At 37.0% G+C, this 15,497-nt stretch overlaps 1 protein-coding gene across 3 annotated transcripts; it reads left to right on the top strand.

The window, feature by feature from the left end:
- Positions 1-72: 72 nt before the first annotated feature.
- Positions 73-15,269, top strand: LOC106675481 (uncharacterized). Of its 3 annotated transcripts, XM_024805475.2 has the most exons (9): positions 73-398; positions 3,255-3,587; positions 3,669-3,932; positions 11,352-11,678; positions 11,760-12,026; positions 13,856-14,182; positions 14,264-14,530; positions 14,706-14,825; positions 14,996-15,269. In XM_024805475.2, the coding sequence occupies exons 1-9, from the start codon at positions 356-358 to the stop codon at positions 15,064-15,066; spliced, it is 2,019 nt and encodes a 672-aa protein (XP_024661243.2). In that variant the 5' UTR covers positions 73-355; the 3' UTR covers positions 15,067-15,269. The 3 variants fall into 3 exon arrangements, with proteins under 3 accessions (XP_024661243.2, XP_076730971.1, XP_076730970.1); XM_076874855.1 differs by lacking the exons at positions 73-398; positions 3,255-3,587; positions 3,669-3,932 and adding exons at positions 8,245-8,303; positions 8,799-9,012; XM_076874856.1 differs by lacking the exons at positions 11,352-11,678; positions 11,760-12,026; positions 13,856-14,182; ... (1 more) ...; positions 14,706-14,825; positions 14,996-15,269 and adding exons at positions 4,106-4,237; positions 4,409-5,611.
- The last annotated feature ends 228 nt before the right edge of the window (positions 15,270-15,497 follow it).

Genomic DNA, 15,497 nt, shown 5'->3' with positions numbered 1-15,497 from the left:
CAAATAAGATTGTGTTTCATACATTTATGCTGCAAGTCTCTAATGTCCAAACCCACGAGTGTTTTAATATTCTTTGTCCTCAGTAGGTGGCGAGACTTTCGCCGCGTTAGTGATTGATTTCCTTTTATAGGCGTAGTGTGACGGTATTCCGGAGAGGACTTTCATTTCCCAATAACACGACGTCTAAGTGGAGTGGTTTGGCTCGAGGCGCACAGAAGTTACAGAGCTCTCGAAAATGTAGCATCAGAAAGTGTTGTCAGAAGGAGCAGATCAGGACAGCAGACTAACACAGATTATCAATCGCAATCTGGGAAGTACAGATTACCTCTAGCAGCAGTCCACCCGTGGAGGAATTATGCGTTTTTTCCTGCTCTCCGCGTTTTTTGTGGTGTCCGCAGGTAAGTCTTCATGCCAAGCAAAACATTTAAATGCAAAGAGATTTATGTCGTTCTCTTCTCATAAAAAGGGTACACATCAGAAATGCCAGTGTTGATTCTTCAATGTTAGCAAATCAGCACGACTTAGTGTTAAATTTATAACGCTAAGACCGGTGTAGAAATATTATTGGCACTGCTCAGTGTTAATCAATTAAGTAGGTCAGTCAATCTTCAACTTCAAAAGTGTTGATTTAACACAAAAAATCTTCACGATGTTTCTTGAGTGTTAATTCTGCATTATATTTGCTGTAAATGCTTAAAAGACCTTCATCTGTTAATCGGTTGTCCGTTCCCAGGTCACACTTTCATGTCAGCTTTTAACACAAAAGTAAACTCTTGAACTTAAGAAGTTAAGACTTAATGCTAGTCGTGAGTTTTATGCTTCCCTCCCTGTTTCAGCTCATAGCTGGGTTCCCTTGACCCCTCTTGGAGGTATTCAGCAACACACTCCCAGTTTGCTTGTTTATTCTGAGTCGCATCAACGGTCCATTAAGACATCTTTGGTCAAGATGTTATGAGACTTATTCTTGGGTGGAGCAATTCTATCACACTTACAATGATAGTGCTCCACATGTTTGCTTTATGTGCAAAGATCCCCAGTTTGATTGCAGGAGCTCACTCTTGGCAGCCTGGATCAGAAAATCCAGTGAAGAATTTGTGCCAAATCAAACACAGATCCGTCCACCTGGGGAGTAGCCAAAAGTACTAATGTGTGAACTAGATGAAGTTAAGACCACATTCAATGAGTAACCAAATCATAAATAGTTTAAACAATTCAATTACATGTTCTGCTACAGCAATTAAAAATACCACAGTGTAAGAGCTGTTTGAAAAGCTGTTCTTTTATAATCAAAACTGGATTAAAAAAGCTCACACACATTTTTTTTTGTACACACATTATCACCTTATGAAAACTACATCATACAATTTCTAATAGTCTTATTAAGACAGTTACATAATCATGTTAATTTTCGCACAGCTCTTACCTAAAAATCAGAAAGGTGAATCACTTGCGTGGGTAGAAATGCAAAGCAATAAAATCTGTAGTGCGTGACATCCTAAAAGACGTATCAAGTCAGTTCAACCTTGACTCATTCACCCAGATTCCCAGACGTGGATTAAAACTAACTCTGAACTAAAAGACTAAAACATTTCTAGTTCATGCCTTAATCTGTGAAACTTAAGTTTTAAGACTTATGAAAGCTTTAGCTCTTCCTTTATCAAAGACATTGCAATCATTTTTTGTTTTTTTAAATCATACTTTTAGCTATGAGCTAAAGTGGGAGTAACTACTGGGCTGCTGTGGTAAAGTCTATTAGATTACTTAAGGTTCACATCTTTTAACACTCATAAAAGTTACACTTTGTTTTCCTTTTTAGCAGCGAATGTTCATAGAAAGTTTTTTCACTAATGTCACGTGATTGGAAATGTGTTCTTCTTCAACCGTAAACCACTGTTAAAACAGCCTAGGGTGTTAAAACAACAAGGTCAAGTTCAGGTCTAACCTGTATAGGAAGGCAATCATTTGTTTTTAGTTCTTTCATTTTAGTATTTGTTTTAATTCAATTTGTACGTAAGATTAAACAATCAATAATAAAAATCAAATTATGTGTTAAATATGGTACAATTACATGTAGTTATATATATAAAACTCATACATTTTTAGTATTTAGTAATGACTAAACCTAATGCGAATCTTCAGAGATGCAATTTGAATGCACAAATATACATTCTCCCCAAAAAATCTGAAACCTTTCTCATCAGAATCGAGAAATACTTTGATTAAAAGAATTTGATTATTTATAGATACAGAAACAAACACGCCTACTTTGTAAAATCCAGTAAAAAGTCACAGAAGACCTTTGCCTTGACTGTTTTAATTATTTTAGTTTATTGGAGATGACCTGAACTGTCAGGTCAGAGCTGTCTGTTTACATCGTCTGGTTATCATCAGCTCTTTCAGCTCTTTTCTTTCGATGTCTTTTCTTTATTCAATCTGAAGAAATGCAAACAAATTGAGGCTCAAATCTCTAACAAGGAGTGGTTGTGCAATCATGTATAGTTTCATGCCCAGAACATGTTGCTAAATTCCATGTAGCAATTGGCACAATAGAAGGGATTATAATTTGAATATAGAAATATTTAGGCAGTTATCACTTGAAGTGCCAAAGAACAACAGATGGAAAACATGAAACACACAAACAACTGTGCAGATGTACTGGAGATTTATCAGAAAGTGAAACAAGAGCAACAAAAGCAAACATGAGTGATTGTGTGGATGGTAAATAAAAATGTGGCGTTCCCGGGTGGATTGTTTTAAATGTACAGTTGTTAAATATGATGATTGTTAATATTTCACAGGGAGGAATGTACTCAGCTAAACATTACACAAGAACTACATGAAAACAACTAGTTTTAACTAGTAGTTAGTTATTTAGTTCGTTATACTCACTATAGCCTACATAAATATAACACTTTATTAAGCTATAGGCACTTGACTTTCTGCTCTTTTTGTACTATTGATGAACCCAAATCACTGAATTGTATTTTTATGATTATGCCAGGTCTTTTAGAAGATAAAGCAAATCCTACATATCCTCACGAGAAATACTTTCATCTGAAATTGACTCTAACAGCAGAGCTGTAAAGCCCACAAGTTGTTCCTCAGTTTCTCTGTGATTATTGAACTTTTGAGAAGCAGCAAGTTCTGTGTTTTCCTATTTTGTCAAGTTTACTTTTGATAATTTAATGCAGCAGGAAAACTGACATTGTGATTCTCATAACTGGACTTATGATTGGTCATCTTTTCTGTTGCAGGTGAAGGCATTCCTGTCACTGTCAAAGGCTTTGAGAAAGACGATGTGCTCCTGCCATGTGACTGCCCTAATAGAGATTTGAATAAGGACTTCAAGTGGCAAGTGGAAAAAGATGAGGAGAGAGGGGTGGAGAGAAAATTGATCTTCAGATATAATGATGGGACCTTAGATTTTAAAGACAACCTGTCCCACCGATATGAAACATTTTTTCATAAGGACAGCAGTAATTGTTCTGTTCTATTAAAAAACATCACAAAAGAAGACCAGGGAAAATACAGTTGTCGTTTTAATTCTCCACAATACAGACGTTTTTATGTGAATCTTGTGGTTTTTGGTAAGTCATCCATTGTGGATACCAACAGTATTTTAATACTCATGTAATTTCATAATTTTAACAAAAATCATCTCTCACCAGGGACACATATTTTTCAGCACAACAAGACTCTTCCAAATGGCGAAGACGTTTACCAATGTGTTGTAAAGCTTGACAGCTACAAAGAGCCTAACATTCAGTGGACTTTGAATGGAACGTGTCTGTCAAATTCAACCACGACTAACATCTCTACCACATACAGCCTGGATGAAGAAACTGACGTCCACTATTTTCACAGTAGACTCGAGACTGAAAGCAACTTCCTCTCAGAGCCTAGATGTCAAGTCAATGTCACATGCCCATCTGGTAATTATTCATTTTAAATTGTTATTTCAGCAAAGATTGATCTGAGGTGTTGCCTGGTACTTCTACTACAATAAATGTGCTGTGACATTAAATGCAAAGATAGTAACACTTATTATACAGGTCACTGTGGAACATTTCATAATATCAATTATTATAATTTTTTTTATTTCCAGCGATGAGTTCAATGTCAGGTACCAGCAAAGACCCCAACCCAGACCCCTATTTCAGGATATTGTGTAAAGGGGTCCCTGTTGTGTTGGTGCTTGGATTTTTGCTGATTTGGTGCCGTCGTGGAACGTCTCACAGTGAGTTTCGTAACGCCACGTGAACTGCATTACTGGTTAAACCAGAGTGACTCTGTTGCTCTTGCTGCAGCTTTTTATCAGCCACTAACAGTTTTGCTAGTGTTTGTTGACATTTGGCTTTGTTACTGTGTCTCTCCAATAATTTAATCTTTCATTTTCTCTTTGTTAAAGATTTTCCGGTGAGGGAAGATGTGTAAAATGGGTGTAAAATAGTGACTTCTCTCAGACGAGCTCCAAAGTGAAAATGGGAAAGTACTTTCTTCTGAGCCAAAGGAGGTGATTACTCACTGCTGATGCAATAGTGGCTGTTTGCGAAATCTAGTTTTCATCTTTTGTTCCTGCTTATGGAAAGTACATCTATTTTGGAAGCTAAAGGAGGAGGAGACTATTCCATTCATCAGATTTCCTTGTAAACTCTGAATTATATATAACAGATGCTAAGTGCCATATTTACATATTTTATATATGTACCATAACTAGTTTACTCAACATTATTCTGACATTGCTGCACTAATCGGTTATGGGCTTTATTTTCCCTAAGTCTAATATTTGTACCAAAATATTTTCTCGTTGTTTATCTCAATGTACTTAAATACTAATTTGTTATGTATGAAATGTATATATTTTATTACCAAACGTAAGTTTCTGTGTAAAGGCTTCTTTTCTTTGATGACATGGAAAGGTGTAATTTGTTCTTCTGTAACTGTCTTTTTGGTACATGGAGCACTGTGAATGTTTTTTTTTTTTTTTTAATACTTGTTTTTTTTTTTCACTTTTATAAACAAGTAGGTTTAGGGTAATGTGTATAATGTATAGTTAATAGAAAAAAACCCATTCAGGTGCCATGCAAGAAATTTGTAAATGATGTTGCTTAACTCAACTGTGAAACATCACTGTACTAAGTCGCCGTGCAGCTCTGGCTTTTTGGGAATTAGTTCATCAGCCTTGAAACTGTGACCGCAGTCAGGACAGTACGCCAAAATCTGAAGAATGGAGTGTAATGAAATGTGAATGTGTGGCCTTTTTCAGCACCAAAAAGAAAAGTGTATAAACAAGAGTAAAATAAACATTTTTGTCTTGTTTTTTACAAAGTTGCTGATAATGTTTGTTTTTGTTTAACACCCTGTATAGTTTTGTATCCTGATATATTGACGTATGATTTTTAATGTCAATTCTAACATGTTTAATAACCACATACAATAAGGTTGAAGTGTTGTTCACACAATACTGACAATAGAAACTGAGTGTGATTTACATCCACACAATCTACCTGAGATCTGGTCAGATATTTTGCAACACCTTTCTATATTTTTTCAAGATTGATTTGTAAAATTAAATTCAGCAATAAAGTTTTTTAAAGTTGTTTTTTTTAAACTGCATGATGGGTAATTTTTGTCTATTTAAGAGCTTTCATTTCTCCTTTTTCTCTTTAATGAACACATGCACACCACATGCTTCAAGAAGAACACAGATCCTGTTTTTTTTTTTTGTCCGGTGTAGCACACTTTCAGAGTACTCCATCACATGAAAGTCCTGCATGGAAAACTGCAGGATCCACTGAAAATTGTTCTAGTTGTGACAAAGAAACATCATGCAGTGGATGCCTGCTGTAGCTAATGTACAGTCATGTGACACAATCACATCAGGACATAATAAAAAAAAAAAGATGGTTCTAAAATGAAGTAAATAAAACCTCAGATATTAAACCGTTTCATTTTTAAGTAGACACTAAGATTCAAAAGATTGTATAACCAGTTTATCATTGTGACTTTATCAGTCTCTCACATCATGAAGAAATATTTGACCGTCTGTTTGTTGAAAATTGTTTCCATTCATTGAGGTTTGCAGGGAGTCATTCGTCCATGGCTCTTTTGAGGTCCTGCCACAGCCAGTGAGTCGAGATGAGGGCGGAACTTTCGACTGAGCCATTACAACATATTTATTCTTTTCTTTTTAAACCACTCCTTTCTAGATTTCCTCTTGTGTTTGGAATCAGATGGCCTCACATTTGACTCTAGTATATGGAGGAGTTCAAGGTGCCCAGGTTCTGTGGGTGCAAAGCAAGCTGAATTGATTGTCCCTCCATCACTGTACTTTTCACTGAGTATGAGGCGGTCAAACGTCTTCACTTTGGTCTTATCTATCCAAAGGACATTCCTCCAGAAGTCTTGTGGTTTCTTCAGGTGTGTGTCTGAGCACACCTGAATGCTCCAGACCAGCAAATTGCTCTAGTCTTTGCTCTCGCTCTCTGAGGCTCAGTTAATCTGTAGATACCACACGTCTATAGGGAGACCGGATAGTTGTAACGTGGGTCAGTTGTAACACTTCCAATTTCTCCAATCAGGGAAACATCAAGTTTCAAATGATGTGATTCATTCTATACATGCCCAATTCAGTTCTTCTATCACATGTGAAAAATGAGCAAATTTTGGCAAACACAGACAATTTAAGAAGAAGAAAAGTAATTTTTATGCCAAAAAGTAATTTTTAAAAAATGTATTTCAATTTCTAATAGCATTATCTACTTTGCAGTTAAACTCCATCCATTCCCTTCCGCTTGTCCTTTTCAGGGTCACAGGGGGCGCTGGAGCCTATCCCAGCTGTCATAGGGCGAGAGGCGGGGTACACCCTGGACAGGTCGCCAGTCTGTCGCAGGGCTAACACACAGAGTCAGACAACCATTCGCGCTCACATTCACACCTAGTGGCAATTTGGATTAATCAATTAACCTATCCCCACAAGCTGCATGTCTTTGGACGGTGGGAGGAAGCCGGAGTACCCGGAGGGAACCCACGCAAACACGGGGAGAACATGCAAACTCTACACAGAAAACCCCAGCCTGATGATGGAATCGAACTCAGGACCTTCTATATGGTGATATATTCTGTGTAGGTCTTTAGTGCTAATGTTTTAGCAGTTGTCTGTAATATTAGTTAGTTCATGGCTATAGGAGTCTGGGTCAGCTGTAACAATAATGCAGATGTTACAACTTACCACACTATTACTTTAACTTATTTTAAACAAGTTAGGGCAATGACATCAGCAGAGAGAGGTTCACTGGTCACCTTTGTATATGCGGTTAATGCCACTGGCAACACAATTCCTCCAATGTTTGTGTTCCGACGCATACGTTATGCAGACCACTTTGTCAGAGATGGGCCAGTAGGAAGTATTGGTAGTGGAAATAAATCAGGGTGGGTGCAAGAAACAGATTTCCTCATCTTTCTGAAGCACTTTGCAAACCACACCAATGTAAGCCATGAAAAAAAGTAATTCTTCTCATGGACATTGCAATGGAATTGCACAACTACACAACTGATGCACAACTAAATTTTTTCAGCTTCATTGTTATATTCAAAAGTTGGTGCAAGAGTTGTAGGTTACAATGCCCATTGAGCCAATGAGGCCAAACTCAAGGAAGACCAACCAAAATGAATGAAATATTCAATTGTTGAAAATTCCATAATTTGTCTTTTTTGGGGGTTGGAATATGTTCAAAAGCTAGATTTCTGCATTCTGACACACACACACACACACACACACACACACACACACACACACACACACACACACACACACACACACACAGAGCTACATAAATAGTTCTAAGTGTATTCTGGTGTTGAATAAAAAAGGTTAGATGTTAAGATTTTGTCAGAACCCTTATTTCATTGTGTTACATTTCATCCCAGCATATGTTACAACTAACCCAGACAATGGGGTTAGTTGTAATATTTCACTCTTTGTGTTTGAGACCACACCATGCAATAAGTAATTGTGCTGCAGAGAAAATAGCTGCACTATTTAATAGCAGAGACATGTAAATACTTTGCATTACATTTTGAATCCACACCTTAAAAGAGCTCCAAGCTACAACCAGAAATGTCAAAAATGTTACAACTATCCCCGGTCTCTCCTAAAGATCTGGCGGTACACACCGTTAAACCACATGCCAGTTGCTACGTTTCAAGTGATGTAGAGAACACCAGGAAGTAGCACAAGCGGCAAAGTGGCTAGCATGTAGAAATGAAACCACATCTGGAAAAAGACTGACTTTCCACCCTGGGTAAGGCAGTTTGGACTGGGAAAGTGGTCAGATGCTTTTTAAGGTTAAATGCGAAAGGGCGTTTGTCGCCATGATTTAAACATAACAGGTGTAAGCTTCAGTGCATTTACGCTTTAGAGGAGTTTGCTACCTCACATCAGCAAATCTGTACAAGTGTTTTGATTCGGCTGGTGTTATGGGTAGGAGTAGGAAACTTATACACATGGCAGTACTCACGGTTTGGGGTTGTCTATGAGCTGATATGGCACACTGTGCAAACATGTATGTGATGATATTCAGACTGCGCTGTAAAGGTTACTTTGGATGAATATGATAAAAGCAAAAGGTTTCTTCATATTCGAACTTTTTTAAATGTTACATAAAATGCAAAAACTCAGCTACAAATCTTCTGCAAAGTTTCCGATGTGCGGTTTTGTTGACAGTGTTTGAGAAGTGTTGACGTGTGGTGAGATTATTGGGTGTTGATAATGTTTTGGCCGCCCTATCAATGAACAGCAACCATGGTTCAGGACAGGTGGACCCTAGTGGGGATTTGTGACCTTTCAAGTGCTTCGAGGTGCACGGAGAAGAGGATAAAAGTTAGAAGAGCAGACTAACACACATATTATAAATCACATGCTGGGAAGTACAAACTACCTCGAGCATCAGTCTACCCGTGGAGGAATCATGCGTTTTTTCCTTCTCTCCGCGTTTTTTGCGGTGTCTGCAGGTATGCACGTCTCCATGTCAGTCAAATTATTTAAATGCAAAGAGATATATGTCTTTTCCTGAAAATGTGCACAGAAATGCCAGTGTTGATTTTTCAATGTTAGAAAATCAGGACTACTTAGTGTTAAATTTCTAACCCTAACACAGTTGTAGAATATTGTTGACACTGCTCAGTATAAATCAACAAAGTCAGTCAATCTTTAAGTCAGTGTACAGTAAAAACTTGTCTTCTGTGACACGTAAATAAGAGAGGTTTGCAGAGCTGCTGGATTAAAAATATCTCACACATATTTTTTTGTACACACATTATTATCCTATGAAAACCACATCCAACCAATGTCAAATAATCTCCTATTAGTCTTATTAAGACAGTTGCATAATTATATTAACTTTGCACAGCTCTTATCTAATAGTCAAAACATTAAACACTTGAATGGATAGAAATGCAAAGGAATACATTTTGTAACAAATGACATCCTAAAAGCCGTATCAAGGTTAGTTCAACCTTGACTCGTTCACCCAGTTTCTCAGATGTAGATTAAAGCTAACCCTGGACTAAAAGACTAACAGAGCTTCATTGCAAAACATTTCTAGTCCACGCCTTATCTGTGATAAAAAAAAAATGGACTCATAAAATTTGCAAAACACAGCAGTGCACATTCTTTTCCTTTTTAGTGGCAAAACTTTCTATAGACATTTACCGCTAATGTCTCGTGATTGGAAATGTGTTCTTCATCAACCATATCATTCCACTAAACCACTGTTTAAACAGCCTAGAGTGTTTAAAAAGAAAAAGAAAAAAGGTTGAGTTCAAGTCTAACCTATATAGGAAGGCATAAAATTTGTGTTTAGTTCTTTCATTTTATTTTATTCAATTTTTTTATTAGTATTGATTGTTTAATCTTATGTGTTAAATGTGGCAAAGTTATATTCAATTCAAACTCATAGGCTTTTAGTATTCATTAATGTCCAAACTCGAGGTGTCAAACTCATTTTACACTGCAGGCCACAAAAAGCCCACTTTGGTGTCAGCGGGCTGGATCGGTGAAGTTTCCTATTCTGTCAGTGTAAAGAAGTTGCATATTTAACTGTTTTTCAATATAAAGAAAAAGCTCCTGTAACAAAGAAAGAAATCTGTCAGCATGACTCTTTGGAGTTAAATTATAAGAAATGTGTAAAATTACGTAAAGTTGTTTTTTGTTTTTGTTTTGTTTTTTTAACTGTGAGTGAATTTTGGTCTGAGAGTGACGGAACCTGCAGCTTAGGAATCTGTCAGATGTCATCTTTCAGCACCCGACGGCATGTCTGTGTACGTGCCCTCAAGTGAACGGGGGATTTGCACTTTGTGTTCACATTTAATCTGCACACAAAGAACTGTGCAGATGTACTGGAGATTTATCAGAAAGTGAAACAAGAGTAACAAACACAAACATGAGTGATTGTGTGAATGGTAAATGAAAAATGTGGAGTTGCCGGATGATTGTTTGAAATGTACAGTTGTGAAATATGCTGATTGTTAATATTTCACAGGGAGGAATGTACTCAGCTAAACATTACACAAGAACTAGGTGAAAACAACTAGTACAGCTTTAACTATTAGATACTTACTTAGTTTATTATACTCACTATAACCTACATAAATATAACAAACCAGCTCTGTAGTGTCAAAGAAATAAACTCCAGAAGTGAAACAGTAACTGGCAACTTACAGCAGACTGATGGCATTAACTCAAACACAGTTGATATGAAATCACAACAAACTTTTATTTTACTTGATTTATTATCATTTACATAACTGAATAACTTATTTCCTGCATTCTTTCATTTATTCACTCTTTCCACACTCTTCAATGAAAGAAAACAATATAAAGATATGTTTCTTGTTCTCTTTATTGGTATCTTTACTATTTTCCCCAAATGTTTCTGCCCAGATTTTTCAATAAATAAAATCGATGGTTGCAAATAAGAGGTCAGCCACTTCAGAACACTTGACTTTGTGCTGTTTTTGTACTATTGATGAACTCAAATCACTGAATTGTGTTTTTATGATTATGCCAAGTCTTTTAGAAGATACAGCAAATCCTACATATAATGCACAGTGGAGAGTCACTGGTTGGATTCCCACGAGAAATACTTTCATCTGAAAATGACTCTAACAGCAGAGCTGTAAAGCCCACAAGTTGTTCCTCAGTTTCTCTGTGATTATTGAACCTTTGTGAAGCAGCAAGTTCTGTGTTTTCCTATTTTGTCAAGTTTACTTTTGATAATTTAATGCAGCAGGAAAACTGACATTGTGATTCTTATAACTGGACTTATGATTGGTCATCTTTTCTGTTGCAGGTGAAGGCGTCACTGTTAAAGGCTTTGAGAAAGACGATGTGCTCCTGCCATGTGACTGCCCTAATAGAGATTTGAATAAGGACTTCAAGTGGCAAGTGGAAGAAGATGAGGAGAGAGGGGTGGAGACAAAATTGATCTTCAGATATAATGATGGGACCTTAGATTTTAAAGACAACCTGTCACACCGATATGAAACATTTTTTCATAAGGACAGCAGTAATTGTTCTGTTCTATTAAAAAACATCACAAAAGAAGACCAGGGAAAATACAGTTGTCGTTTTAATTCTCTAAAATACAAACGTTTTTATGTGAATCTTGTGGTTTGTGGTAAGTTGTACATTGTGATTACCAGCAATTTTTGAATACTCATGAAATTTCATAATTTTAACAAAAATCGTCCCTCACCAGGGACACATATTTGTCAGCACAGTGAGACTCGCCCAAATGGTGGAAACATTTACCAATGTGTTGTAAAGCTTGACAGCTACAAAGAGCCTAACATTCAGTGGACTTTGAACAATGGAACGTGTCTGTCAAATTCAACCACGACTAACATCTCTACCACATACAGCCTGGATGAAGAAACTGACGTCCACTATTTTCACAGTAGACTCGAGACTGAAAGCAACTTCCTCTCTGAGCCTAGATGTCAAGTCAATGTCACATGCCCATCTGGTAATTATTCATTTTAAATTGTTATTTCATCATCATTTCTGTCAAACGATGCTGTATGAAACGTTTCTCCCGGTTAGTATCATGGTTGCTAGGCAACCTGGGCAGCGCGACGAAGGCTAGACCGTCCCATTTCACAAGCCTCTCACTTCCGCACTTCTCGTACTTATAGTACACACCGTACTTCAAGCGTGCGGTCTCCACAGCCCTCGTCTCGGTAACAGCTTCGCCCCTTTGCTCTTTGCGGTCATCATCACTTCTGCTGTTATCAGTGTTATATCAGTGTTACCAGGCTTTCTATTTAAAGCTGGAGGCTGTGTGGGCTTAATGTGGTCAGACTTTTTATTCAAACGCTGCTACTAAATACGTTTCTATTGCAGGTCTGGTTTAAGTCGCAAATGTGGGTTTCCATGGTGACAGTGGCGCGCTACATCATCAAAGCAAAGAATTTGTGGCGATAATTTTTTTTTTTAAATTATCGAATTCTTCGAAATACTCGATGAATGCTGCAGCCCTACTTTCTTTATTTAATCTGAAGAAATGCAAACAAAGTGAGGCTCAAATCTCTAACAAGGAGTGGTTGTGCAAACATATCTTAGTTTCATGCCTAAACCAGAACACGTTGCAAAATTCCATGCTGCAATTGTCACGATGGAAGGGATTATAATTTGAATATAAAAGTATTTAGGCAGTTATCACAGGAAGTGTAAAAGAATACCAGATGGAAAACATGAAGCACAAAGAACTGTGCAGATGTACTGGAGATTTATCAGAAAGTGAAACAAGAGTAACAAACACAAACATGAGTGATTGTGTGAATGGTAAATGAAAAATGTGGAGTTGCCGGATGATTGTTTGAAATGTACAGTTGTGAAATATGCTGATTGTTAATATTTCACAGGGAGGAATGTACTAAGCTAAACATTACACAAGAACTAGGTGAAAACAACTAGTACAGCTTTAACTATTAGTTACTTACTTAGTTTATTATACTCACTATAACCTACATAAATATAACAAACCACCTCTGTAGTGTCAAAGAAATAAACTCCAGAAGTGAAACAGTAACTGGCAACTTACAGCAGACTGATGGCATTAACTCAAACACAGTTGATATGAAATCACAACAAACTTTTATTTTACTTGATTTATTATCATTTACATAACTGAATAACTTATTTCCTGCATTCTTTCATTTATTCACTCTTTCCACACTCTTCAATGAAAGAAAACAATATAAAGATATGTTTCTTGTTCTCTTTATTGGTATCTTTACTATTTTCCCCAAATGTTTCTGCCCAGATTTTTCAATAAATAAAATCGATGGTTGCAAATAAGAGGTCGGCCACTTCAGAACACTTGACTTTGTGCTGTTTTCAAGGTTCTTTATTTGTCACATGCATAGTTATACAAGTATAACACACAGTGAAATGTAGCCTGACACGCTCCTCGACATGTGGAAAAAAATTGGGGGGGGGGGGGGTGTAGGTGTAGTTTTTGTACTATTGATGAACTCAAATCACTGAATTGTGTTTTTATGATTATGCCAAGTCTTTTAGAAGATACAGAAAATCCTACATATAATGCACAGTGGAGAGTCACTGGTTGGATTCCCACGAGAAATACTTTCATCTGAAAATGACTCTAACAGCAGAGCTGTAAAGCCCACAAGTTGTTCCTCAGTTTCTCTGTGATTATTGAACTTTTGAGAAGCAGCAAGTTCTGTGTTTTCCTATTTTGTCAAGTTTACTTTTGATAATTTAATGCAGCAGGAAAACTGACATTGTGATTCTTATAACTGGACTTATGATTGGTCATCTTTTCTGTTGCAGGTGAAGGCGTCACTGTTAAAGGCTTTGAGAAAGACGATGTGCTCCTGCCATGTGACTGCCCTAATAGAGATTTGAATAAGGACTTCAAGTGGCAAGTGGAAAAAGATGAGGAGAGAGGGGTGGAGGCAAAATTGATCTTCAGATATAATGATGGGACCTTAGATTTTAAAGACAACCTGTCACACCGATATGAAACATTTTTTCATAAGGACAGCAGTAATTGTTCTGTTCTATTAAAAAACATCACAAAAGAAGACCAGGGAAAATACAGTTGTCGTTTTTATTCTCCACTATACAGACGTTTTGTTGTGAATCTTGTGGTTTGTGGTAAGTTGTAATTTGTGATTACCAGCAATTTTTGAATACTCATGTAATTTCATTATTTTAACAAAAATCGTCTCTCACCAGGGACACATATTTGTCAGCACAGTGAGACTCGCCCAAATGGTGGAAACGTTTACCAATGTGTTGTAAAGCTTCACTGCTACAAAGAGCCTAACATTCAGTGGACTTTGAACAATGGAACGTGTCTGTCAAATTCAACCACGACTAACATCTCTACCACATACAGCCTGGATGAAGAAACTGACGTCCACTACTTTCACAGTAGACTCGAGACTGAAAGCAACTTCCTCTCAGAGCCTAGATGTCAAGTCAATGTCACATGCCCATCTGGTAATTATTCATTTTAAATTGTTATTTCAGCAAAGATTGATCTGAGGTGTTGCCTGGTACTTCTACTACAATAAATGTGCTGTGACATTAAATGCAAAGACGGTAATAGTCATGATACACACAACTGTGGAACATTTCATAATATCAGTTATTGTATTTTTTTTTCTTTTTCCAGGGAATTATCTATATTCATTAACCAGCCTGGACCCCCTTTTCAGGATATTATTTAAAGGGGTCCCTGTTGTGTTGGCGCTTGGATTTTTGCTGATTTGGTACTGTCGTGGAACGTCTCACAGTGAGTTTCCTTATGCTACATTTATTGCATTACTGGTTAAACCAGAGTGACTCTGTTGCTCTTGCTGCAGCTTTTTATCAGCCACTAACAGTTTTGCTAGTGTTTGTTGACATTTGACTTTGTTACTGTGTCTCTCCAATAATTTAATCTTTCATTTTCTCTTTGTGAAGGATTTCCCAGTGACAGAAATGTGCAAAATGGTGACTTCTCTCAGACAAAATCAAACTCAGACGAGCTTTAAGTGAGGATGTGAATGTACTTTATTCTGAACCAAAGGAGGTGATTAATCACTGCTGATGCAATAGTGGCTGTTTGCGAAATCTAGTTTTCATCTTTTGTTCCTGCTCATGGAAACTACATCTATTTTGGAAGCTAAAGGGGGAGGAGTCTATTCTCTGTATGCCATTTATCAGATTTCCTTGTAAAGAGTAAAGTCTGAGCTATACAGTAGCTTGCAAAAGTATTTGGCCCCCTTGAACTTTTCCACATTGTGTCACATTACAGCCACAAACATGAATCAATTTTATTGGAATTCCACGTGAAAGACCAACACAAAGTGGTGTACACGTGAGAAGTGGAACAAAAGTCATACATGATTCCAAACATTTTTTACAAATAAATAACTGCAAAGTGGGGTGTGCGTAATTATTCAGCCCCCTGAGTCAATACTTT

The sequence above is a fragment of the Maylandia zebra genome, linkage group LG16, assembly GCF_041146795.1.
Source record: "Maylandia zebra isolate NMK-2024a linkage group LG16, Mzebra_GT3a, whole genome shotgun sequence".
NCBI lineage: Eukaryota > Metazoa > Chordata > Actinopteri > Cichliformes > Cichlidae > Maylandia > Maylandia zebra.
Note: the sequence above shows the minus strand (reverse complement) of the source record. Positions and strands in the feature narration are given on the sequence as shown.

Excerpts from the sequence above, each read along its gene's own strand:
- LOC106675481 (XM_024805475.2), top strand. The coding sequence starts at position 356 with ATGCGTTTTTTCCTGCTCTCCGCGTTTTTTGTGGTGTCCGCAG. Across the intron at positions 399-3,254 it reads GTTTTTTGTGGTGTCCGCAG|GTGAAGGCATTCCTGTCACT; the intron begins GTAAGTCTTCAT and ends TTTCTGTTGCAG. Across the intron at positions 14,531-14,705 it reads CAATGTCACATGCCCATCTG|GGAATTATCTATATTCATTA; the intron begins GTAATTATTCAT and ends TTCTTTTTCCAG.